This window comes from Polypterus senegalus, chromosome 6, assembly GCF_016835505.1.
Source record: "Polypterus senegalus isolate Bchr_013 chromosome 6, ASM1683550v1, whole genome shotgun sequence".
In the NCBI taxonomy this organism is placed as follows: Eukaryota; Metazoa; Chordata; class Cladistia; order Polypteriformes; family Polypteridae; genus Polypterus; species Polypterus senegalus.
Window position 1 is genome coordinate 166,428,226 of NC_053159.1, and position 26,862 is coordinate 166,455,087.

Sequence of the window (26,862 nt, forward strand, 5' to 3'; positions counted from 1 at the left end):
CTGTAAATTAAGCTCATTCAACATGTTGGTAAGATCGGAAAAAAAAATGCCAAGTCTAGCAGCCATTGATCGTTATTAAGTTGCTTGTATTCTGCATGTTTAATGACAAGGAGAAACTCCTTTTTCTCCGGCCACGGGTCTCGAAATCTCAGCAGGAATTTCTCCCTAGCCATCTACCTCAACGAAGGCCTACTTTATCATCTCTCAATTTTGGAAGGACTTCTTATGCTTAATGATCGAGTGACTTACCTGGAACGATGCTTCGGTGTGTCTGCCTTTGCTTTTGAATTTAGCCGAGTGAAAAATGACGGCGGTCCGATTAACTGCGATTTTAGTTCCCTCTCCTTTCTCTTTCTCAGATCGCTTTTGGAAGGAAGTCAGTTTCGTAGTTTTTATGAACAGTTCGAAAGTGCCTTTCCACATTTTCCTTCTTTGTAATAGCAATGATAGATTGACAGGTCAGACAAACGCACTTCGATTGTGACATTGTGAGAGAAATAAAATCCTCTTCCAATTCCACATCCAGCCCATAAAACATTTTTTTTTAAATCCCTTCTTTAGTCTATATAAAAAGGAAGGCTAACTAGATCACTCAGATAGCCGGAGTTTTGCAGTAGCTTGTGCGTTTGATTGTGCGTGCGGGATGACCAGTGTGTTAGAAGAAAAGAGATCTCAGACTGGCCGCCCTGTATGTCATTCAAGTGGCAAATGCCATAGGGAGGATATATGATAGACTAACATTTAACAAAAAAAAATTTTTGAATGCAACGCGATCTACCTGCACTACTTTTCTGATCTACTGGTCAATCGCGATCGACATAATGGGACACTCCTGTCATAGAATGTATATGGAAAGTTAGCCTATTCAATTTGTAAGTAGTATTAGTTTGGGGAAGTGCAAATCTCAGCTTAATTATGCTTTGCTGAAGTTACCTGAGTAAGCAATGACATACTGTTATGGAATGGACAGCCTTTTGTCATCAAATTCTTTATGTTTACAAAATTAAAATGTAAAAGTGTAACGTGTCATGCTAGTGCACTACGAGAGAGTATAATGCTTCTGTTTTTGATTTCCTTCCATTATTTAATCATTTTGTTTCTGTTTCAGGTGAGATAATGTTTTAATTATATTAGTGTTGTGTTTCAAAATAAGTTTGACCTTTTCAGTGTAGAATTAACCTTTACCTTTTTTTTGTGTTTTTGCAGATACAAATGCATCTCTTAATAGCTCCAATTTAATAGCCTTGGCCTTGGTGTAATGTGGTTTAAGTGTATCATCATCCTGAGTTTGTTGACTATACATAAAGTTTGAAAAAGTACTTCATGTTGAATTGTACACAACCAAATACAATTTTCTTTACCTTCTTCCTTTTCTGGCCCAGTTTCAAAAAGGTCTTTGAGAAGGAAATCCTGTCCAGCATTTCTCAGGGCCCTTATGAAATCAGAGAACCATGAAGGTGAATTCACTACAATTCTCTCCAAGAGTAACCGTGCTCCACTGCTGTTTCCTTTATTATTAATTTCTGTTTCAATCTAAAAAAAAATAAGATGAATTTCATCAGCTGCTTTTATTAAAGAATAGCGATTGAAATACAGACTTCACACTGAATGTAAAACACACTAGTAAGATAAATATTTAGTATAGGAAATACTGAAATTCTTCTTCCATCCATCCATCATCCAACCCGCTATATCCCAACTACAGGGTCACGGGGGTCTGCTGGAGCCAATTCCAGCCAACACAGGGCGCAAGGCAGGAAACAAACCCTGGGCAGGGCGCCAGCCTACCGCAGGGCACACACACACACCCACATACCAAGCACATACTAGGGACAATTTAGAATCGCCAATGCACCTAACCTGCATGTCCTTAACAAACTAATATCAGTTGTTGTCAAATTTGTTACTGTTTAAATCTGGTTAATCCAGCATATGGTCACAGGATCCTGAGCCTATCCTGGCAAGAAGACATTCAAGGTGGGAGAACAGTCAGGGGCACTATAAAATGACACTTTTATGAGTAGGTTTTATTTTTTGTTTAAAATAGCATCTTTCCATGGACACAAAATGTTCCAAATTTTAATGAGAACAAGACAGAAGTCATCCTATTTAGATTCAATGGCACCAGCAGGACCCCCTACATTGACCCTTCCACTATGGCTCAATTTGAGAAATCCATGATCACAAATATAGGTGTGAAAATGGATTCTACTTTTAAACTTGATAGCCATGTGAACGTGTTGGTAAAACCTAGCTTCTTCTAGTTGAGGCAGCTGTCAAAAATCAAGCCTGTTTTGTCTAAACGCAACCTTTTTTAACTGGCACAAGCAAGCATGAGCATGTTATCCCGATTTTGGCTTCCCTTCACTGGCTTCCAGGTCATTTTTGAATCTATTTTAAGACCCATGTATTTGTTTTTAAATCCTTTAATGGTTGTGCCCCCATTTTATTTGTCGGATCTGCTGCACCCTTATGTACCGTCTTGCTCTCTCAGGTCAGCAGACCAGATGCTTTTATGTGTTCCAAAGGAACGATGCAAACTCTGAGGTGATCGGGATTTTGCAGTTGCAGCTCCATACCTCTGCAACGATTTGCTATTGTACGTTAGGCAAGCGCCTTCACTTGCTGTCTTTAAATCTTATTTAAAAATGCACTTTTACTCCCTAGCCTTTAACCCAGTATGATATGTTGACTGTCTGTGTACTTTTTATTATGAATTTCTTCAGCTCTTATGTGTTTATGTGTTTCTGTTTCTTTTACCCTTTGGTTATTGTGTGTCTGATATGTTGGGTTTTATTGTACAGCACTTTGGTCAGCCTTGATGTTGTTTTTAAAGTGCTTTATAAATAATTTAATAGATAAAGTTATCAGTAGTGTTTTAGACAGTAGGACTTCAAAACTACACTTTATATAATTTTGAATGAATTAGGTGGATAGGACTGACAAGCTTTTCTTGGGCTGAATGGCCTGTTCTCATCAAAACTTTGTAATGTTCTAATGCAGTGGTTCCCAAACTTGGTCCTGGGGACCCAATGTGGCTGCAGGTTTTTGTTCCAACCAGATTCACAATTAGTGACCTTAATCGATAACAACTTTTCTCATTTAATTAGCTGGTATTTTTTTTACTCTTCTCTTATTCTGCACGCAGAAATAAACAGTATGTTTTTTACATTTAATAAGACATTTAGAAATATTACCATTTTTTTTGTAAAGCTATAAATGCTTAACTCTCTTGTGTTGTTTTCCTATTATTTTTCCCTTTTCCGGTGTAGTTTGCTCCCTTCATTTAACCCTAATAGTGATAGTTACCAACCAGCATAGCAGACACCCAGGAGGATGAAAGCTGCAACAACTTCAGTGTTAGACCTGCTGATTAGTAAATACAGTGATCCCTCGCTATATCACGCTTCGACTTTCGCGGCTTCACTCTATCGCGATTTTTTTCTCATACACGCTTACGTCACTACGCATGCGCTTTCTGAGAACTTTTATCTAAGCCCTACGATGGCTCCTAAATGTGCTGCTTTTTCTAAGCCTTCTGACAATAAAACTAAGCGCCGGAGGAAGATGCTTACTATCCATGAGAAGGTAAAACTCTTGGATATGATTAAAGTTGGCAATACCCTACAAATCCTCCTCACGCATATGAAAAGACAGCGCCAGCAACTGCCTATCAAGATGTTCTTCAGCCGCGCACCCAGACACCCTCTGCCTACTTCTAGTACTTCTTCACTGAAGACAACAACGCACCTGCTGAAGATACTGCACCACCTCTGAAGACTCTCCTACTGAGGTCGTGCTTTCATATGTTAGTGGTTGTGTGTAAGAACTGTGTGTGTTTGTGTGCAATTAAATGTACAGTACAATAATAGTGCAAAGCGTAGTGGTATTCCGCTTATTACAGACTTACTACTTGCGGCTTGAGGTGCGAGGCGACGCGATGTGAGCAGAGTTCTGGTGCTGTCATCGTTCCCTTGCTTTTGTGTGCGATGCGCTGGAAAAATAGACAAAATTATGTCTCTGGAAATAATTAATGTTGATGGAGTACAAATGCCTCACCGCGTAGTAAATATCAGAGGAGATGGTGCTTGCTTATTCTCATCTATAGCTTATTTAGTGCATGAAACTCCGCCTTTAGCGGTACAGATTGGGGCTGACATTGTACGACTTTGGACAGGCACTTGAAAGGATAAAAAAAAAATTAGGTTTTCGGGAGATGTTATGGATGGGCACTTTGATGTTCTCATTCCCTACACTTACATGCCTGATGTACACATGGAATGCACAAAAATTGAGGATAAAAGTCGGTCGCCTTAAAAGGCGAGTGCACCTAGTAATATGATATTTGTAATGTCTAATATGTCTTATTTTCTCTTATTTTGTCTAATATATTGGGTAATACAAGTGTAATGGTGACTAAAGGGTGTTATTTCATGTCTAGAAGGCTCTAATAATGTTAAAAAACGTATTTAGAAGGTCGTAAACAGGTTTTCTATACTCTAACTGCGAAAATATTCGATTTATAAATAAAGAATCCTTCTTTGCGAAAATTCATTTATCACGATAGAGTCTGGAACGGATTAACCGTGATAAACGAGGGTTCACTGTAATCAATTAAATAACCAGAACACCTGGAAAAGCAAAATGAAAATTAAGTTGAAAATACTGTTAACGACTTAAAAAAAAAAACCCTGTCATATTCCCCATATAGCTGCTTATTACATTTTAATAAAAATTTCCCAAACAGTTTGTAATTTCTACTTTGACTCCAAAACACAGAAACAAGAAAATAATGACTCACTTAATTAGGCTAAGAGTCCAACAAAAAACGGAAGTTGGTTGGAACAAAAACCTGCAGCCACAGTGGGTCGCCAGGATCAAGTTTGGGAACCACATGCTGAAATATTAGAAGCTAGCTAACCTTAGTTAATAGAACACATTTTAAAATACTTTTTTATTTGATACCTCTTGCCTTACATGTACCCTCAGCATTCCTCCTGTGCCTTTCCTTGGTATGCTTATGCATCTCAGTCCCACAAGCCCAGTGCTTCCTCTCTCAATCATAGTCCCGTAAAGCCTGCTTTTTAGACTCTGTCATTTTGAAGCACTTTGCTTGCCTCCTGACCACTTTTTGATTACCACCAATGATAAATGGAACCCCACTGCGAAATCTTACTCTCTTTGAAGGCAACTTTAGGTGCACCTTAATCTAGCGGCCAAACGTTGCTCAGTACATAATCACTTTGTTGTCATTGAAATGCTCTATTTAACTCATTTTTTGTTAAAATTATAAAAATTGTCACAATCGCAAACTGAACTTTCCACCCCTAGTGTATTTTCTCCTCATTCCTACCACTGACTCAAAGCCAAATTGAGTAATCAGACCAAACCTATCTATCTATCTATCTATCTATCTATCTATCTATCTATCTATCTATCTATCTATCTATCTATCTATCTATCTATCAAAGGCAAACTGACCAATCAGATTGCTCGGAGGGACTAGACATACACACTGACACACAAACTTACACACACACAGTAGTGTTTTATTATATAGTAGTAAATCTCAAATATTAGTGGAGACTAGTATAGTATACTATATGTGTATTTAATAAGTACATTCAACTACTTGAAATCTTACAATATCAATAAAATTAATCGTTTAGCAACTTGAAAAGAAGTTGAATGTGCATCTTTGTGGCACAATAGTTGATCTTGCCATATAGTATACATCAAAAGTCTTCATGGTAGAATTTATTAATATAAATGCTGAAATCAAGATAAATCCTGTTAGGCATTTTACATCCTTAATAAATTGTGTATCATAAAATAGATTTTTTCTTAAGATTCTTGAGGACCAGGGTGATTTCTGCACTCTACAACAAATGAACTTTCAGAGACATGTACAGGAAAAGCTGAGCAGAACAAGGTGTGTGGTGTTTGTAGTTTCCACCCATGCCCATGTGCAGTGCTTAAAGCGGAATGAAATTTATCGAGATACAGCAGCATTCGATCGAAGAGAGAGAGGTTGGGAGCAAGTGCTGTTGGCGCATTGTAGCACCCACCACACAAGGATCCACCTGGATTGGGACCTGAATGCAGCAGGGGACACCTCAGCAGCACACTGGAACGGTGTGAAGTTTTTTATGGCGATCGAAGAGCATGGGGTGAATCTCACCCTCGAGAGTCACTGGAAAATTATGTTTGAATGCACATCCCTTCATGAAACTTCAAGTGCCTCAGCACACCAGTACGCTAAGAAAAGGTGCCAGTACTCTATGTAGGTCCCTGGCGAAACTTTGAGCATGCAATACAGTAACATTTGTGAGAAGAAGGAGTATAGGGTACCAGTACTCCCATTACATTAAGAAAAGGAGCCTGTACTCTATGGGCAGAGGTGCTGGTACTGCATGGGTTTCCTCCGGGTGCTCTGGTTTCTGCCCATAACACAAAGTGTAGTGGACTGATGATGCTACATTGGCCCCTGATGTGTGTGTTCAGCCTGTGATGAGTTCTGCCATGTCCAGGGTTTGCTTCTGCTTTGTGGCCTGTTCCCAGTTTCCCCAAGAACTTTTGAAAATGGATGGATGGATACAAAAAACAGGGAGTGGTGCTACATTTCCTTGTACTTAACTAAAATTAATATCACAAACTTTAAAACGTCTACTTGAGTAGTATTCACATTGGCAAATTTACTTTTACTTATGTAACTTTTCAGAGAAGTACAATCTAACTCAAGTATGGCTGTTGAGTACTTTATACAACACTGCTCCCTAGTAAGACAAGGGTGTACTGAAACCCATTTCATGTCTGTTAAATGCTGGCTACAGTACTTTATTTTCACCAACTACCTTGTTCCCACCCACTGTATTTGTCCATCAGACAATATCTCTTACAATACAACAGTTGAAAAGGAGAAAGTGAAGGTCCAGGAAATACGAATCTTCTCTATCCACAGAACACTGTGATGGCGCTCTCAAAATCCATAAAATCACAATTTTTGGAAGTGCGAGGTGTAGTGAAATAAGAGCACTAACACGCAACAGAATTAAATAACAGGTTTCATGAAAGGAAATGCCTTCTAATTCAGAAATTAGTCGGCGTGCCCCCAGGAATTGAGATTGAGACCCCTGTGGTCACCTGTTGGCTTGCTTTGCATCCACTAATGATCTAAATGCTGATTACTGAAAAAAAAATCAATTTAGGGTTGTGAACCTCAAAAGCAAGTCAATTAAAATGAGGCCATGTTTAATTAACAGCAGTAACTGGTTACTAATTACTAAAGTACTAACTGGCAGCCACAGTGGGACACCAGGGTCTGAGTTTGACACCCCTGTCTTAACGGAAAGTAAATGTTGAGTCACACTAACATACTGCACATTTTTCATTCTGTGTCAATAATATTTGGTTTAGTCAGCTTCACCATTTGCTAGTCAAGCATTTTGGAGAACACACTGTGAGCACGACATACACGCCTGCTTAAAACTCCCAGGATGAATAAAACAACCGTAGGATGCAAAGCCTTCAGCTATGGCACTTCCAGTGGTGTCAGCATTTAAATAAAGACTCTGATCGAGGCACGGAGAGACTGAGCGAGGAGTCTGAGTGTCTGGGCTTGCAAGGGTCCAGGATATAAACCAAGATGAAGGCTTTTAATGACCTCTTGGGCGCAGCCATCAGCAGTGTGTCTGTCTGCAGAGACAGTGTTGACCTTGTCGAGAGGTTTACTTACCTCAGCAGTGACATTCATGTCTCTGGTGACTCTTGCTATGAAGTTAGTAGACGGATTAGGAAAGCACAATTGGGGTCATGAGGTCACTGGAAAGGGGTGAGTGGCATTCCTGATATCTATGCAAAATGCTATGCTTCCTGTTTTACTACAGTATATGGTTGTGATACATGGAGGCTATCTAGTGGCTTGAGACAAAGACTGGACTCCTTTGGTACTGTGTCCTTGGGTACCGTTGGTTTGATTTTGTGTTGAATGAGTGGTTGCTCATGGAGTCCCAAATAAGCTTTTATCACATCCCGCATAGATTATTGTAACTCGCTGCTGGCAGTTGCCCCTTCTAATCTTATATCACAGCTCCAGCTTATTCAAAACTTGGCTGCAAGAGTCCTCACTCGAACCAGCAGCAGCGAGCACATCACACCCATCCTGCTCCGTCTTCACTGGCTCCCTGTGTCTTACAGAATCGAATGTAAAATCCTACTAATAACCTATAAAGCCTTAAATAACCTCATACCAAACTACATCAGTGACCTTCTCCATCACTATGTGCCTGCCCGCTCACTAAGGTCCTCTGATTCTGGCAATCTTGTTGTGCCCCACACTAATCTACACTCCATGGATGACAGGGCCTTCAGCTGTATGGCGCCCAGACTCTGGAATGACCTACCGAAATTAATCAGGTCAGCTGACTCTGTGAATTCTTTTAAAAAACAATTCAAAACTCATCTGTTCAGAAAGGCTATGAGCTCTACTTGACTTCATTCCCCTTCTCTCAGTTTACCTCTCTGTCAACTTGCTCATGTAACCTGTATGTGTGTGTGTTAGACCATCAATTCTGTTGTCTGTTAGGCTTTTCTCTGAATTTACTATCTTAATCTTCTTTATTTATTTATTTGGTTTGTACAATGCTATATACTGTATACCCTGCCGTTCTTTCTTATATTCTGTAAGTGCCTTGAGCATGGGAAAGGTGCTATATAAATAAAATGTATTATTATTATTATTATTGTGAGGGAGCATCAGTTACGGCACTACAGCCATGTGGAACGATTCCCTGAAAGTGATCCAGCTCGTAGGATCCTACTTGTTAATGACTCAAGTGGCTGGAAAAGGCCAAGGGGACATCCATGTAACACCTGACTGCGGCAGATAGAGGGTGGGACTGGCCCGTGTGCCTGCCAACCAGGATCCTGAGCTGTTTTGTTGTGTGGTGGGTGTGGCGACATGCTGTACCAGTGCATGCTCCCGAATCTGACCTGACTGACCTACAAGAATGTATGCACCTATGCTGCTGGAATGGGCTTTGGCCCGTTGCAGCTCTAAACTGGATTTAGCTTGTTTGAGAATGTTATGCCATTTTATAAACTATTACTCCTAGTCATCAGAATTTATATATATATATATATAAATATATTATATATATATATATATATATATATATATATATATATATATATATATATATATATATAAAAACCAAAAATATATCAAGGAAAAAAGAATGAAATATTTATATTCTATACTTATTTTCTTTTGTTTAGATTTGCTTTTCCATTTAGTATCTGAAAATTATAAGACAAAGCATGACTCTTTTTTATTTTCCATTACAGCACAGTAAAATGCTGGAGATTTCCCTGAGGGCCTTGGCACAAATTATGAGCCAACCCTGACAGAGAAATCTTTAAATAAGAGAATATCCTACACATATAAAATCCAATACCATATGTTTTAGAAGCAGATCTTTAATGCCACCTTCTGGATGAAGTTTGAAACAACCATTTAACCTTGTTTATCAATTTCAAACGGAAAGAAAAACTGTTTTCATTGCAATGAACTGGTGCCCTGTCTAGGGCTGTGTCTTGCCATGTGCCCAGTGCTTCTGGGGTAGACTTTGGTACCTATGATAGTAAATTCTATTTAGTAGGTAGAAATGTATTTTGAGAGTTTAGGGAGTGGGAGTGTAGTGTAGTGGTTAAGGTTTTGGACCTTGGACTTCAACCCTAAGGTTGTGTGTTTAAATCCTGTTACTGACACTGTGTGACCATGAGCAAGTCACGTCACCTGCCTGTACTCCAATTGGAAAAACAAAATAATAATCATAAAGTTTATTTATTTAGCACCTTTCCCACAAGAATTGTATCCAGCTGTATCTCAGATGTTGTAAGACTCCTTGAATAAAGGCATCAGTCAAACAATGAGTGAGTGTAATCTAATAGAGCTTCATAATTATTCAAAAATATCCTGCAGTCATCACTTGAACAGATAGGTAATTGGTTGTTGAACTAAACATGCCAATACAGGTGACACAAGTTATCTTCATTCATTCATGAATTGTAATACATAAAGCAATGAGTACTCCTGTGCTTATGTAAATGATAAACAATCCCTTTGAATTTATATTTTATCTACCCATCACTACAGGTTAATGGAGGACCAGGGCCTTTTACATTCAGTGTATTCTTATAGAGCACACTTCTATTAGCAAAGGGTACTAAATAAATATTCAAATACAGAATAGTCAAAAAAGACAAAGCAACATTGATTAAAATGTTAACAATGCACTGCAGAAAACTAAAACACCATGCAGTATGTACAGAAAAATAACCAAATCCTACTGAAACATGTCAACCCATAATTCTAAAATAAAATGCAAATAAAAAATATGTTAAAGATAAGAAGTTGTTGATACTTCTTTTGTTTTCTGAATAGTCATATTGAGTTTTATTACTTCTGGTGGCACATCTAGATCAAGTGGAACTGTTATAATTTGGCAACACATTATTTTGTTTTCAATATTATGAAATACAGCTTGATCACATTGCTGATGTAACTTTACTAAGTAGTGGTCTTTAAAGAAACATCGATATAAGAATATAAAAACAATGCTTTCATATGGTCAGAAGTTTTGATTACTTGCCGATCTTCTTGATTGTCACTGTGCACTTCTGTCTATGACGTAGACTTTGGACTTTGTCCTGTATGTCTATGAGCCGTTGTGTTTTTCTGCTGCTCAGTTGGTTGATATTCAGGATAACTTCTTATTTATCAATGTGGTTCAACGGCTTGTCTTCTCATGGGAAGGGATTGTGTGACCCAACAAAAGGTTAGATATAAGCAATAGGAAACTCTCTGTGTGATTGTCAGCATGCATTTATCTGTCTGTGTCGTTCTTGTATTCTGTATCCTGCATTTGCTTTACTCTGTGTCTCTGTGTCAACACTCAGCAGATGTTGCTGCTCTTTATTTCTTTCCACCATGTCACTTGATTTTGCAATCACATTGCCATTATAAACCCATGAACCCAGGTCACTTTGCCAAGGTTGCCGCTACATAAAACCTTTTGAATTTCCAATAAAAAAATCAGGTCATATACTTTTGATTATGAAAAGATCAAGGTTCTAGCCCCATCAGTACACGAGTAACCTCATGACAGACAGACAGAGCCTAGAATTTTATATGTAGAGATATACAACATATATCAATAGACTTATCTCTATGTATAAAATCCTAAACCTAAAAGTGCAATGGTTTTGTGCAGCGTTTTTATGTCATGTTTTTTGTCACGCTTTAAATCTGACTTATTTTAAAAACTACATATATATGTTTGGTATAATTCTTTTCAGAATTTATCGAACTTTAATCTGACGTTTTTAGATTTTCAGATTCTTATTCTGTTTTTAAACTATAAACTAAATAGGTTCAAGAACTCACGTCTTGCACGAAGAGACTTGGTGCCAAGACAAAGTGTAGGAGAGCTGCTGTACAGGCTTTAAAATGTTTGAAACACTGCACGAGATGCAGATCACGCTGCACAGCAGCAGAAGTAGCAGAAGCAATCCAGCGGCTGATCGAGCAAAGAGGAGGTAAAAAAAACTGCATTTGTTTCCAATTGTATCATCATTTAAGAAGGGGTTTATGAGGAGTGACTGTGTCTCCTTGGGGTGCGTTCAGTGGCTGGCACATAGCGCAGGCTGGGGGGGTTGTCGAGTGAAGTGAGCAGGGGGCACACCCCCTGGTGTTTTAATAAATTAATTTCTTCATAATGTGTAGAACACTGTGTGTGCCAAATGACATAAATTATAACACAATAATTAAATAAATTATCATAAATAATACATATATATCTATCTATCTATCTATCTATCTATTTAAATTAGCCAATAAATCTTGAAAAATATACATAATTAAATAAAAATCATCTAATTACAGTGGAACCTCGGGTCATGACCGTAACTCGTTACAAAACTCTGGTTGTAAACCGATTTGGTTGTGACCCAAAGTAATTTCCTCCGTAGGATTGTATGTAAATACAATTAATCCGTTCCGGACCGTATGAACTGCATGTAAATATATTTTTTTAAAAGATTTTTAAGCACAAAAATAGTTAATTATACCATAGAATGCACAGCATAATAGTAAACTAAATGTAAAAACATTGAATAACACTGAGAAAACCTTGAACAGAGAAAACTAACATTGCAAGAGTTCACGCTACAGCCTTACGAACTGCTCGCTGTAAACACCTTTTTTTAAATGAGTTTCAAGCACAGGGGAAAAAATGAACATTTGAAAAATCCTTAATTTATACAAAAACTAACCATAAACAGCCAAGAAAACTAACCTTGCATGAGTCGAGTTCTGGCATGAAGGAAGTGACGAGGAACTGGCTGGATTACAGCTTTGAGGTAAAGTCCCTCTGCACGATGCACGTCTGTACTGTACAGGTAGAGTCTGAACACGTGTGTAAATCACCGGTGCGTACGAACCGGAAGGGAAACGAAATAGAGCACAAAGAGTTCACAGCAAATGCACAGGGAGAGACTCAACACATGTGGAAATCATCGGCGCGTACAAACCGGAAGGGGAACTGGCTTGTTCGTCACCCGAGTGTGTTGTCGTGAACAGATGCAAAAGTTTGGAAAACTTTTTGGTCGTAACCCGATTTGTACGTGTTCAGAGACATTCGTGACCCGAGGTTCCACTGTATTATGAAATGTCAACATTTTATTTTGGATCACTTATGTGGGTAACCTTACAATATTTTGTTGCAGGTTTCGTTTGAAAATGGCTTTGTTTTTAAAGATGGTTTCTATTTAGCAACAGGATTTTTGTAAATGATGCATTTTTGAATGGCCATTTTAATGTCTCTTTTCATGGTGGTTTTGTCACTTCTCAATCAATCATTGCTGTATTTTTTGTGTGATTATATCATAATGGTATATCTATTTATTGTATTATTCTAGATCTGTTTCTTTAATGCATAGCCATTGTTATTTGTTAATGTATCTGCTGTCACTATGGTAATAATCCTCTTCTTGAGTCCCAGGATGGTAAAGATTTTCTTATTTAAATCCTTAAATTAAAAATGTTTGAGAACCCCTGTCTTTCTGAAGTCTATTTTTCTTAAAAAAATGTTCAGAAGAGTGACACATGTAAACCCCATTGTTTTGTAAGATGGCGTCATCTGTCACATAAGCAGAACTCACACTGTGTACCTAGAAACTGGCACAGACACCCAGAAGAATGTAAACAAAAAAACAACAATAAATGGGAAGAAATTGAAGAAAAGATCAAAATAATAATAATTTATGTACCACAAGTTGTAAAACTATAAAAATAATAGAAAATGGCATAAACAAACAGAAATCTGTTCTGTATATTGACAAGAGTTTTCAAGCATCTTTTAAAGTTACCTATAGAATGATCATCCTCTGGCACAGTTAGTTTATCTAATACTCCTTCAGTAATTATGCAGGATGAATGATTTGGATTTTCCAAACGGAGATCCGTCTCTTGAGAATAATAATAACTGTACATCTATTATTTAAATTATGTTACTCATGCAAAGAAAATGGACAAAATACTAATAAGATACCACATCAAAGCCAAAAGTAAAACACTCATAATATTATCACGGAAATCAGTGATGCCACAACTTCAAAAACTGTTGAACAACAAAAATCAATAACATATTCTGGGAATAATGTAAGACATTACATTATCCTGAAACTAGCAAGGCTCAAACAAGCAGTTTTCTTAACCACTTACAAATACACCACTTTGAGTACCATTAAGGCTCTCTTAGAAGACATTAAATATTTACAAAGCTGAAAAGCCGAAGGCCCAGATGTACAGTGGGTTCAAAAACTATTATGACCCTTCCCGTTTTTCACATTTTTATATGTTGCAGCTTTACACTAAAATGATTTAAACTTATTTTTCCCTATTCAAACAACACTCAACAACCCAGAATGACAATGTGAAAACAGGATTTTAGGAATTTTGCAAAAAATAAAAAACTTAAGTATCTCATTGATACAAGTATTCAGACCCTTTTCTATTATGCCTGGAATCTGACTCTGATGCATCATATTCTGTTGATCGTCATTGGGATGTTCTTACATAAAGAGAACTAAAGAGAAAACAGCTAATCAAAGCACCGTGATGTCCTTACATTGATGGATTAAAGGCCAGAAGTCCACATGACCATCATCATCAAATTCTTCCATGAGAACCATGAATACCAAGAGGACTGATTGAGGTCATTTATGTTAGCTAGAATGCTTGGAGAGGGCTGGGTGGTCTCGTGGCCTGGAACCCCTGCAGATTTTGTTTTTTCCCCAGCTGTTTGGAGTTTTTTTTTTTTTGTTATTTCTGTCCTCCCTGGCCATCAGACATTACTTTTATTCTATGTTAATTAGTGTTCCCTAAATTTAATTATTTAATTTAATTATTTATTTTGTCATTTTTCTCTTTCTTTATCATGTAAAGCACTTTGAGCTACATTGTATGAAAATGTGCTATATAAATAAATGTTGTTTTTACATCTTGTTTGGAGATGCACAGTCATTTATGGTCATATGGTTGTCTATGATCATTACAATTTATTGCACAAGATTATGAAAGGCACACACCTATCTATAGAATGTGTTACACTTGACGATGTGTATAAAAGCAAGAACCAAGCCGTGAGGTCAAAGGAATTGTATACAGATCTTAGAGACAGGATTGTGTCTGCACAGATCTGAGAATGGCAAAAAAAATGTCTGTACCATTGACGGTTCCCAAAAGCACAGTGACCTCCATGCTTGTTAAGTGAATGTAATTTGGAACAACCAGGTTTGTTCCTAGAGCTGGCTGCCCAGCCAAACTGAACAATCATTGGAGAAAGGCCTTGGTAAGAGTGGTGATCCAGAACCTGATGGTCACTGAGCCACAGAGACCCACCTGTACAGAGATGGGAAAAACGTCCGAAACAAAAACCACCACTGCAACATTCTACCAATCTTGGCTTTATGGCAGAGTGGCTAGACAACTCGTGAAGGCACACCAGGAGTGACAAAAAGGCACCTAAAGGACTCTCAGACTATGAGAAACAAGATTTTCCTGGACTGACGAAACCAAGGCTGTTTGACCTCAACTCTAAACATCACATATGGAGGAAACCAGGCACTGCTCATCACCTGTACAATACCATCCCAACAGTGAAGCATGGTGGTGGCAGTATCATGCTGTGGGGTTGTGGGGTTCATTGGCAGGAACTGTGAGACTAGGCAGGCTTGAGGTAAATTTAAACAAAGTACAGAGATATCCTTAATGAAAGCCTGCTCCAGAGTGCTCTGGACCTCAGACTAGACCAAACGTCTCCTTCAAACAGGACAATAACAACACAAGAATGGCTTAGATACAACTTTGGGAATGTCCTTGAGTAGCCCAGCCAGAGCCCAGACTTGATCCTAATCAAACATCTTTGAAGAGACCTGAAAATAGCAGTCCATTGACAGTCTCCATCCAACCTAACAGAGCCAGAGAAGATCTGCAGAGAAGAATGGCAGAAAATTCCTAAATTTGGGTGTGTAAAGCTTGTCATGTCAGTTTAGGCTGAAATTGCTGCCAAAAGTATTTCCATTAAGTATTGAGTAAAAGGTTTGGAAACTTCTGTCAGTTGGATATTTGTTTTAGTTTCTTTTTTTTAATCATAAAGCCACAATATCGCAAAATGTGAAAAAGTGAAGGGCCCTGAAAATATTTTGAAGCCACTGTCATTGTTTTTACTAAATGAACGCTTAATACTATCAGTTTTTCCACAAAGCAAGAAAGAGGCTCTCTGTCTGAAATCTATGTCCTGAAGATTTTGGGTTTTTTTTTCCTCCATCTGGAGTTTTTTTCTATCCACCTGGCAATCTGATCTTATCACCAGACTCATTTTTAAAGATTACGTTATCTTCTACTAATTCAATAGTTATGGTTTTTAAGATCAGGTGGATTTTTCTCTTTTCTGCCTATTTATTATTTTTTTTTTACCTTTGCACTTTGAGTTACATTCCTTGTATAAAACTGTGTAAAAGTAATTTAAACTGTGAATCATACTGACCAAGCCCCTTTCTTAATACAGATGTTAATGTCCTAGCCCAAGGTCTTGTCAACACTATCACAATCCAGTTTATGACAGATGTTCAATGTAACGCATACTTCACCTACATCTGAGGTGATTACTGCTTCTAGATGTGGAAAAGACTCTCGACAAAGCTGAATTCTCCAAATACAGCTACAGTATTTCTTGCTGTCCATGCATCGGGCAGGAGTTAAGTAGACATTACTATCCAGGGTGTGGATGACGCGTGGCAAGGGTGTCTGATATATAAAAAACAATTGCACACATTGCAAAGATGGCTATCCAAAGATGGCCACAGAAAAACAAAATAACACTAAAATATTTTAAGTGTGGTTGTGACAATGGAGTGAACACAACCAGAGCTACAGTATCAACATTAGCAATGCAGTCACTCCCAAGTTCGCTCAGCTGTAACACTGAACCACCCCAAATTTCTGCCACCATACTGGACAGTCTCAGCGATTCAGAATCATTTCTGGTTTCACTTAAGCATAACACCAAGCATCAGTTCAGTTTAAGATAGATAGCTGTGTGGTGAACCTGTGCTGGTTCCCAGCTTAAACTGTATAAACATATCTTTTCCGTCCAACACATACCCAACTCTTGACTATCTAATCAGCTTTTGTGTCTTAACTGTTAATAAGAAACAAAACTCCAGTTGAAATTCTTTTCTATCACATTCAAGTATTCATTAAAGAAACACCTATGTAGTTTTCATTCTCCATTACTGAAGTACTTAAATATTTCATACAAATTCCAAAAAACAGCCTTTAAACAAATGTGGCCACTACTTAAAACTATTTCCACATTCATAGTGATCACAACGCTATGCTTTTATATTTATCACCATCATACTAAAACACATTTCTATTGGAATACTAGAAAGGGTGCAAAGTAGGTAGCATTTAAAATCGCTGGGTGGTAAAACATAGTGATGACAGGGTGAAAGGGTCCTGGTAGATCAAATCTGGATTAAAAAGGGAGATAATGCTCCTGCTATCCTTAAAGAACACACACGTATAAGTGATTTGAAGAAAAAAACTGAATTGTTCAATGAGCGTGTGAAATGGACAACATCTACAAGTTGGTACTGCTACAGTATGTTTCAGCCTGGGTTTATTCCATGACTGAATTATTATTTGTTCTGAGTTATTTTTTCATGTGTTTTATGTAATTTCTGCAATGTTTGTGTCATTAAGTTCATATACCTTCCTTGCGTTCTGTGCTTGGGACCTCATGATGTCATACCTGAGGGACCTTTATATTTTGGTGGATGAGATGGTTTCCCTTGGGTTGTCTTTGAAAACTGTTCGGAGTTTATTGTATTGTTTTCATTTGATCTTCTGGTTTTGTGGACTTTTCGCTTCTGTTATTGGCTTTCTTTGTTTGGATTTGTATTGGGACTCATTTGTTTTAGAAAATCATTTTCTGCTCTTTTGAGTACTTTCTTGTATTTTTCTATTTTTATTAATACATCTTCAGTTTTATAAAGGTTCAGTGTTGGCCTTTTGGTTACAAGGTAGAGTGTTTATGGTTCATCTCCCTTGTAAGGCATTTTTGTACAGTTTGGGACATTTTTTTATATTTTAGACCTTTAACAGCAAGCTCGACATTGTTAGGCCTGTGTAGGCCGCAGCATGCCAAGTAGCAGTTGGAGGGCTGGCAGAGCCTCATCTGGGCAGTCTGGTGAAGGCCTTGTGTGAGGCTCCATCTCAGAACAGGTACAAAAGAAAGACCCTTAGATAACACAGACGACTCAAATGTATAATACACACAGTATTCTGGAGATGTTGATTGCTGATACCACACCTTTATTTTGGATTTGGGCTATAATGTGTTAGGCATGGTTATGCAGAGACATCTGCCCGATCTGTTTGCTCTTTGATGTAAAAAACAGGACTCAGTCAAGAGTCAAGAGACACAGAGCCAGTAGAGGAACAGGATGTTAGCTGGTGTTAGGAGATACACAGTATAGTAACAGTTTCAGAAACAAAACTGTTATTGCAGTCTATTTTAACTTCAATAGTTTTCTTGTGAATTTTAACTCCAATAGTTTTCTTATGAGCATTATATGCTTTACAGATATTAAGATTAAAAGTCACATTTCTGGTATGTTTATAAATCATAATCAGCTAGCATACATACGTTTAAGGCAAAGTTTTTGCTAGTTTTATACCCTTCAATCAGACATGGATGTAACCATAGCCCTTAAAGCCTGGACACTTTATTGTCTGGCTTGTCCACTCTTAAACTCTTCTTCTTAATCTCATACCAAACAAGGTAAGAAGCTAACTTAAATTTTAACAGGCACTTTTAAATGAGACTTAACAAATCAGCATAAAATTGCTTTACAACACTGTCAAACATGTGCACTACCAGGGCATTTTTTGGGTTCTTTCAGGGAAATGAACAGCTGAGTTGGGTGTGACACAATCGTCAACACCTTTTCCTTTTCTAACTCTAGACATGGTGAGAAAAACACAGTGAGTCTCTGACATCACATCCACCTCACGCTCATGCCACAAATAAATCAAGAGCTGATCAGAAGAAGGCGTTCTTTCTAGGACCAGAGCCTGAAGTAAAAACACTGTGCTTTTGAGAAGCACTCCTTAAATGATCTGATCTGCTTACCAAGGTTTATTACAATTCTTTTTATTTGTTTTATTCATTTCAATTTGACCCCCACGACTTTAACATACCAATCCTATTTCCCCGTCTTCTTCCCTCATTCCATCTCAGATGATAAAGGGTGAACAACTGCTTTAATGGAACAACATTGTATAATTAACCTGATGTATCACATAAACTGAGTCGGGTGATATACAGTATATTAAAATTCAACTAATTAACAAGTAATATATTTGTGATGGCATTCATCCATCACAGACTATCAGTCATTTTCAGCCAGGTAATTTTTTCTATTAATTAAAATCTTAATTATACAAATACACCATTAAAGAAAAAAAAGTACTGCAGAAAATATAGATATCATAATACATAATGCCGAATATACTCTAATTTTCTCTTTTTCACGTAGAACATTTCAATGGTGATTTTTGAGACAATTGTCTACCTTGAGGAACACATTTTAGGAATACTCAGGCATCATGATTCATTAACAGAATGTCTAACTTCACTAACTGATCCTTGTCACACATGTGTGTGCAGAGGGGACAGTTTAAGGGCTCAGAAAACTGTAATCTTCCCTTGAAAAGCAAGATGGCGCTGTTGACTAATGCCTGTTCCCTTCCCCTCTCTCTCCTGACCAGGAAATTGACAAGCATGGCACCTTTGACTTCACTTCTGGTTTCCGCCCACCAAGACCTGCCTCTTCCTGCCAAGAATCTTTATCACCGGAAGCAACACCATCTTAATGGATCTATCTTATAGACTTGTGTCATCACAGCATTTCTTTTCTTTTTCAATTTTTGATATTTTTTCTTAATACACATAATCTTTGTTGCAATTAATTCTAATAGTACAGACTTATTTCTTTTCATTTATGCTTGCCAGTCAGCTTAGAATTATGATGGTTTGTTCATAAATGCTTTTTGTGGCCCTGGCATATTAATAATGCAAAGTGATGGGCTGTCTGTAACTATCTGCTATATCCCTTGTCTATGTATCACAGCCTGAACTAGGTGCTGTTGCAAAGGTTACATTCCCCTCAAACTATTACTCTTCACCATTGTCACCCATTGTCTTCCCTCCTGTCAGGCCTAATGACAAAATATTCTAAAGATAGCTAGAAATCATTTAGATGAAGTAAATCTTGTAAAATGTTTTTGAAGAAAAGCTGAGTGAAGGCAAACACAACATAGCTTACATAAAGTTAGGACGCATTTGGGAGTTTGGTGCTCTACACGGGATCAATGGCATCTATGTGCTAGGACTTTTAGTGTTTCTTATTTATACCACTGTCTTCCAGTAATGAGATCAAGTATGCTACATTATTATATTCTGCTAGTGAAACATGATCAAAAAAAAAATATGAATGTGATTATGTCATATCATCTACTGTTAAACCGTACTTCTAAAATTTTTATTATTATGCTGTCTTAAGGAATTGTTCTGTTCTGTATATTGTATTGTATTGACCCCCTACTTTTGACACCCACTGCACGCCCAACCTACCCGGAAAGGGGTCTCTCTTTGAACTGCCTTTCCGAGGTTTCTTCCATTTTCCTACAAGGTTTTATTGGGAGTTTTTCCTTGTCTTCTCAGAGAGTCAAGGTTGGGGGGCTGTCAAAAGGCAGGGCTTGTTAAAGCCCATTGCGGCACTTCCTGTGTGATTTTGGGCTATACAAAAATAAACTGTATTGTATTGTATTGTATTGTATTATCAGTAGGCTTTGTGGCATAGGAACCAAGTTACCCGAACTATTCTATAACATTTCAGTAATTATTTACTGCTCTGATGCTGATCTTTCTGATCATAAAATAGGTCATTACAAGAAAATTGACAAGAAGAATTCATAATTAATTGCAGAATTACAGTATTTGAGGGTTCCTCTGGAGTGCCTCTTTTTCTTGTACGATTTGTCTGAGAAACGAATTAGCACATCGTCATCTCATATAATAGGCTTAACTTTCAAGTTTTTGAGTTTTCCATCCAGCCATTTTAACTCTAGAAACTGTGACACGCAGACACACACCCATCATCTAGATATCAATGTTTTCAGTATCAGGGGACCCTAAAATGTCGAGATCTGTCGAAAAACAAGATTGAATTTTTTGATGACTCTAAAGCTTTTGCTCATCCCCCATAGATGATAGGTTATGGTGGGGGAGGGCAGAAAGCAATAAAATGAAAAAGAACTTACACCTGATTATGAATTCTGAACACAGTTGTACTGTGTCCCGTGGGTTTAACTGAACTTTTCCATTTTGGCAAAACATTGTTTTGCTTTCACCATGAAAAAATATGGCTTCACAGTGATCAAACTAGTGACGTAACTTTCCTAAGTGGAGCTTGTTTGTTGGCATACATTTCTCTCTTGTTCTCGCTCTTGTCTGTCGTATCCTGGATGTCATCTTGCATGCCTATGAGCCTTCATGTCTGCCAGCTGCTCTGTCTTAAGCACCTTCTAGTGATGTGTTCAGCAGATATTGCTGGTATTTTTTTTCTTTCCACACTTCATTTGTTGTAACAAAACCATGAGCTCAGGTGAGGTTACTGCCACCTCAATTCCATTATAAATCAGGTCATAAGCTTTCGATCAAGAGTAAGAACAAGGTTCTAGCCCCAGTAGTAATCGCATGACAGACAGACAGACAGACCTTACCATTTTATATATGAGTGGAATGTTGGGCTAGCACTACATGACGGAGGTTTATCATGCATTTAACATATCAATTCTTTTACCTTACAATGTCATCTGAGTACTTTACAAGTTACTGTGGTTGTAATTTCATGCACAGTTGACAGGGTCTAATAAGACTTAAACTAACTTTACTTTAACTGTGTCCTAGAACATGAACTGAACTAGTTCTAGAGAACCTTCTTTCCAATATACTGTATACAGTGCATTAAGAAAGTATTAAGAACTCTTCACTTTCTGCATACATTTTTTAAACGGTTAGATCCAGTTTTGCCCATCAACCTACACTCAATAACACATAATGACATGTTTTCACAAATGTTTACAAATTTATTAAAAATTTAAATCCTTTATTTATATAAGTATTTAGCCCCCTTAGTTCAGTACTTTTTTAACTTTTTGGAAGCTGCTAAAAGTAGATTTCTTAAGATTATTATTATGATTTTTTAGCTTCAAACAGATTTTTTTCATTACCACTCTCTTTCCTCCTCATCATTCAGCTCTTAACATAATTAAAGAGTGTCATTATAAACTTTTAAACCCTTTTAGGAAAAGGAATTTGACTTTGTAAGTCTTGATTTATACACTGCATTAGTATTTGTCACATCTCAATTAATTTTAGACTTTTATATAATTTACACTTGTCTAAACAGAATGATAAAAAAATGTATCCTATAATTCACTTCAATGTCTGGATGTTTTCCTAGCCTTGCTACTGTAGCTTTTAAGTTTTAGTCATGAACATTTCTAAAATTGTTTTGCATTATTTAAGGATATAGTTATCTTCCAAAAGTAGCAGAAAAATAAAACCTGTCAACATTCCAGACACTGATACCTGAAACTATTGAAACAGAACTAACCTAACCATATCAACTGATATTAACTCAGTGAACAACAATACTGCTCCTCATCAACTAAATACTGTGTTAAAATAAATACATAAATAAACAAAATGAACAAGAAAGGGAAAATAAAACTGAGGACAACGATGTACTTTGTGATATCACCATGTTTTGCATGTGAATTTGTGCCTCTGTAACAGTTTCTTATTACAGTGGAACCTCGGTTCACAACCATAATTTGTTCCAAAACTCTGGTCGTAAACGATTTGATCGTGAACTGAAGTAATTTGTCCCATAGGATTGTATGTAAATACAATTAATCCTTTCCAGACCGTACGAACTGTATGTAAATATATTTTTTTTAAGATTTTTAAACACAAATATAGTTAATTATACCATAGAATGCACATCATAATAGTAAACTAAATGTAAAAACATCGAATAACACTGAGAAAACCTTGAACAACAGAGAAAACTAACACTGCAAGAGTTTGCGCTATAGTGCTAGGAACCGCTCGCTAAAAACACTTTTTTTTAAAGAGTTTTAAGCACAGGGAAAAAAAATGAACATTTGAAAAACCTGTAATTTAATAAACCACCAAGAAAAGTAACATTGCAACAATGCATGCTACGAACCGATTGCTGTAAACAGAAGTGAAGTGGAGGTTAACATCCAATAGAAAAAAAGTCTTCATTAAATACAACAAGGTTAAAACAATGCTCGGATCGATCTCTTTAAAAACAAGCCCGTGCATTCTTTAACTGCCTTCTCGGCCTAATGCGTCCAGCCGTCTCTCTCGCTCTTGTGTGTGTGTGTGTGTCTCTTGAGCACGTGTCTGTGTGTGTCTATCTGGCGCGGGCATCTGTATGTGTGTTTCTCTCTCGCGCACATGTCTGTGTGCGTCTCTCTCGCGTGTGTGTCTGTGTGTGTGTGTCTCTCTCGAGTGCACATCTGTGTGTATCTCTCTCTCTCTCGCACACGCGTCTGTGTGTGTGTGTCTCTCTCGCACATGCGTCTGTGTGTCTTTCTCTCTCTCGCGCGCGCGTGCATGTGTGTGTGTCTCTCTCGCGTGCGTGTCTGTGTGTTTGTGTAGGTGTGTGTGTCTCTCTCGCACGTGTCTCTGTGTGTGTGTCCCTCTCTCTCTCTCTCGCTCGCTGCACAGGGAGAGACTGAACACGTGCGGAAATCATCAGCGTGCACAAACCGAAAAGGAAACTGGCTTGTTCGTATACCGAGTGTATGGTCATGAACAGATGTGAAAGTCTGGAAAACTTTTTGGTTGTAAACCAATTTGTACGTGTTCCAAGACGTTCGTGAACCAAGGTTCCACTGTATTAGCATTATGTTTCTAAAACTTAATTTTAGTTTTGATTCATTTTTGAAGTTTTTATTTTGCTTTTCATTGTTAAACTTTTTGGATGAGTCACGTCAGAAGCAAAAATTGGGGAAATAAAATCACATTATAAATTAAGGAGAACAAAAAACACTTTGCGCAAAAACAGAAAAAACTAGGAAAATGCATCTTAAAATGAATGAGGGGCATAAAATAAAAATTTTAAAATAAAATATAAAAATTTTACTTAAATTAATAAAAGCTAAATGTGGAATTAAAAAGCAAAGAATAGTGAGAAGTCAAGCAAAATAACACCTTTTATTGGCTTAGGCTCCTTCTTTGATTACATCTTGCCTGAAGAAGGTGCCTGATAATGGCTAACACGGTACAACACCCTAGTACTAAAAGCAAAAAAAAAGGAAAATATATACATTAAAAGAAAGGGACAATTAAAAAATAAATTGAAAATTAAAAATGAAGGCATACCACTATGCAAAACATTAAAAAAAGTACAAATATAAAACAAACAATGAACATATATTTAAAAGATAAAAAAGAAAAAAAATCACAAATGTACAGGGAATACAATACAAATTAGGGAGAAAATGTAAAGTGGAAAAATAAAGAAAACTAAATTAGAAATTAACAAAAAAAGGAGGAATATAAAATAAAAAGAGAAATTCAATTGACCAAGTCACAATAATATCACATTAAGAGAAGACAATGTTAAATGTCAAAAATATAAAATAAAAAGATTTAAAGACACAAATGTTAAAAGCAAACTAAAAATGTAAAAATTGAAAAAGTGTCATGCATGTGCAAATGGAGACCTCCTTAGGGCTCCAGATAGGTAAGCCTTACCACTGCCAGGGCAAGAGGGAGTGATACTGTTAATGCATCATCTCTTTTCTTCACAGTTCAGACGGATGTCAACCGGACAATGAATGACCTCACTTCTGGCTCTCCAGCATCAAACCCTGGATTAATTAAATTTACATTATTTTTTATGGGAAAATTCGATTTGGAGTACGAGCATTTCTGTTCACAAGTCACTTTCTGGAACGGATTAATCTTGTGAAATGAGGTTCCACATATATATATATATGTGTGTGTGTGTGTGTGTATATTACTGTTGTAGATTTAATTTTAAATGGATAAATTTGCCAATTTACACTTAATAACCCATAATCATAAAATGAAAACTTTCTTTCAAAGAAGTTTGCATATATATTTTATTTTCATGTATTTTTGTGAAGTGTTCTGAAGAGAAATGCAATGCCTGAATATCCATTACACAAGAACGGCACGTAGTGTGAAAGTATGGAATGGGTGTATGGATAGCAGCAAAAAGCTTTCTCACTGTTGTGTGAAGTGACAGGTCAGTTCTTTTCAACAAAATGTAAATAAATAAGCTTAAACATTTTAACATTCCAGGAATTTCACCAAAAGGTTTTTTGACCAAGTCTGTGTTCTGTTTCAGCCAGAGTTTTTCCCTTGGCTGGGGTTCAAATCCATGTTTCATGTCCTTATTGTTCTTTCTTGAACCATTTATTTTTGTTAATACAGTGGTACCGTGGTATACATCCTTAATCTGTTCCAGGTCCTTGGACTTGTAGCAAACAGGACGTATACCAAACAAATTTTTCCCATAAGAAATAATGGGAAAATGATTAATCCGTTCCCATGAAAAAAATCCTATTGTTATTGGCATATTATACATTGATGGGGTTTTATAAAATTTAAACACTGCTTAATCCTAAAATACATAAATACAAAAGCAATTAGATGAAATAAATGAAAATTTAAACTGACGTTACTTTTTAATAACGTCTTTGTTTTTCACAATCGTAGATACCGTTGTTCTCGGCATATGGTGTGCAGCAGCCAAGCCCCAGGTACGCATGCCACCTTCATAATTTACAACAATCAATTCAAATTTACGTGAAAAAACACAAAATCACATTGTGACGATGCGGGTTTGCTGTATGCTCCCATCTGCTGTCCGGGAGCCCTTGAACCCTACTTAGCAGTGAGGCACAACAAAGCACGGGATGTTGAAAAAGTGCAAAGTGCTTTTATTAAAACAACCAACTAAACAAGGTGTTCAAATTAAAGTGCAGTGTCCAAAGTTCCAATAAATCCATAAAATCAGAAGTGAAACGTGGAGGTTAAAAACAATAGAAAAAAAGTCTTCTTAAAAACAACGAGGTTAAAATACAGCAGGAAGCATTCTCAAAAAAAAAACCAAAACAAAACAAAAAAAAACACAAGAAGAAGCCCGGTGCCTTTTTACCTGGCGGCCCCCCTGCTTCCCCCTTCTGGGCTTCTCAACAGGAGAGTCGCCCTACTTTCAGCTGACCTTCACTCTGCCTACTTCAGCTGTTCAGTTCACCTCTCTGATCCCCGGCTCCGGTAGGCTCCTCCTGACAGTGACTTGGGGTCCACAGCGACCTCCTTCCATTCAGTCGGAGAGACCACCACTACTACTATTCCCTGGATGTCGGCCCCACACCCAGGCTCCCTGTTCAGCTGCAACATGAGCCTGCCTCTGCGTGCTCTCTCTCTCACTCCTGCAACCTCCCTCACGTCCGTCCATTCTTTTTCCTCCACTTCTAGCCGACTCGCGCTTCTGTTTATCAAGAGGGCATAGCAGCTGAAATCAGCAGCCCCAGGAACAATCACGAATGCGGATGGTCTGTCACCTGTGCACTTAGGTGAGAAACGCCCACATTCGCGAATCTCCCTGAGAACCACTTCAGCCACGGTTCTTATTTAACGCAGTGATTATTTATTTTAAAACTGGCCTTTGACAGGAGCTGTGGACCCGCTATACCACTTACGTGAAAATTCACAGAGTTATAGCGCGGGTTGTTCACTGAATGCTAACAACTGGCACACTGACGCTCGTGGGCAGTTGTGGCTTTGTCTCGTGAGAGGTAAACAAGGGTAGCGCGCGGTGTTGTTGGACGCAAGTTGTATTCCAAACAAAGGTCGTATACCAAGCAAAATTTTTCGTGTCTAAACAGGACGTATACCAAGTTGAACTTATTCCAAAGCAGACATATACTGAGGTACCACTGTATTACTTTTCCTAATTATCTGCTGTATTTTTTGCCTGTGTTATATTACATGTGCTTTGTTGGTAGTTCCCCCAAGAGTAGGGGCCACCTGACAATCATCACCGAGAACTGCCCTCCACTCTATAAAACCTGAAGATCTCCCACAGCTCCTGGTG

At 37.6% G+C, this 26,862-nt stretch overlaps 1 protein-coding gene across 3 annotated transcripts in view; it reads right to left on the minus strand.

Annotated features, from left to right (window-relative positions):
* The window catches only part of ifih1 (interferon induced with helicase C domain 1), a 164,021-nt gene that overhangs the window by 124,352 nt on the left and 12,807 nt on the right, over positions 1-26,862 (minus strand). For all 3 annotated transcript variants that reach the window (XM_039757499.1, XM_039757498.1, XM_039757497.1), the window contains exon 2: positions 1,362-1,533. In XM_039757499.1, the coding sequence (XP_039613433.1) occupies positions 1,362-1,533 (172 nt within the window). The remainder of the gene's footprint in view (positions 1-1,361; positions 1,534-26,862) is intronic.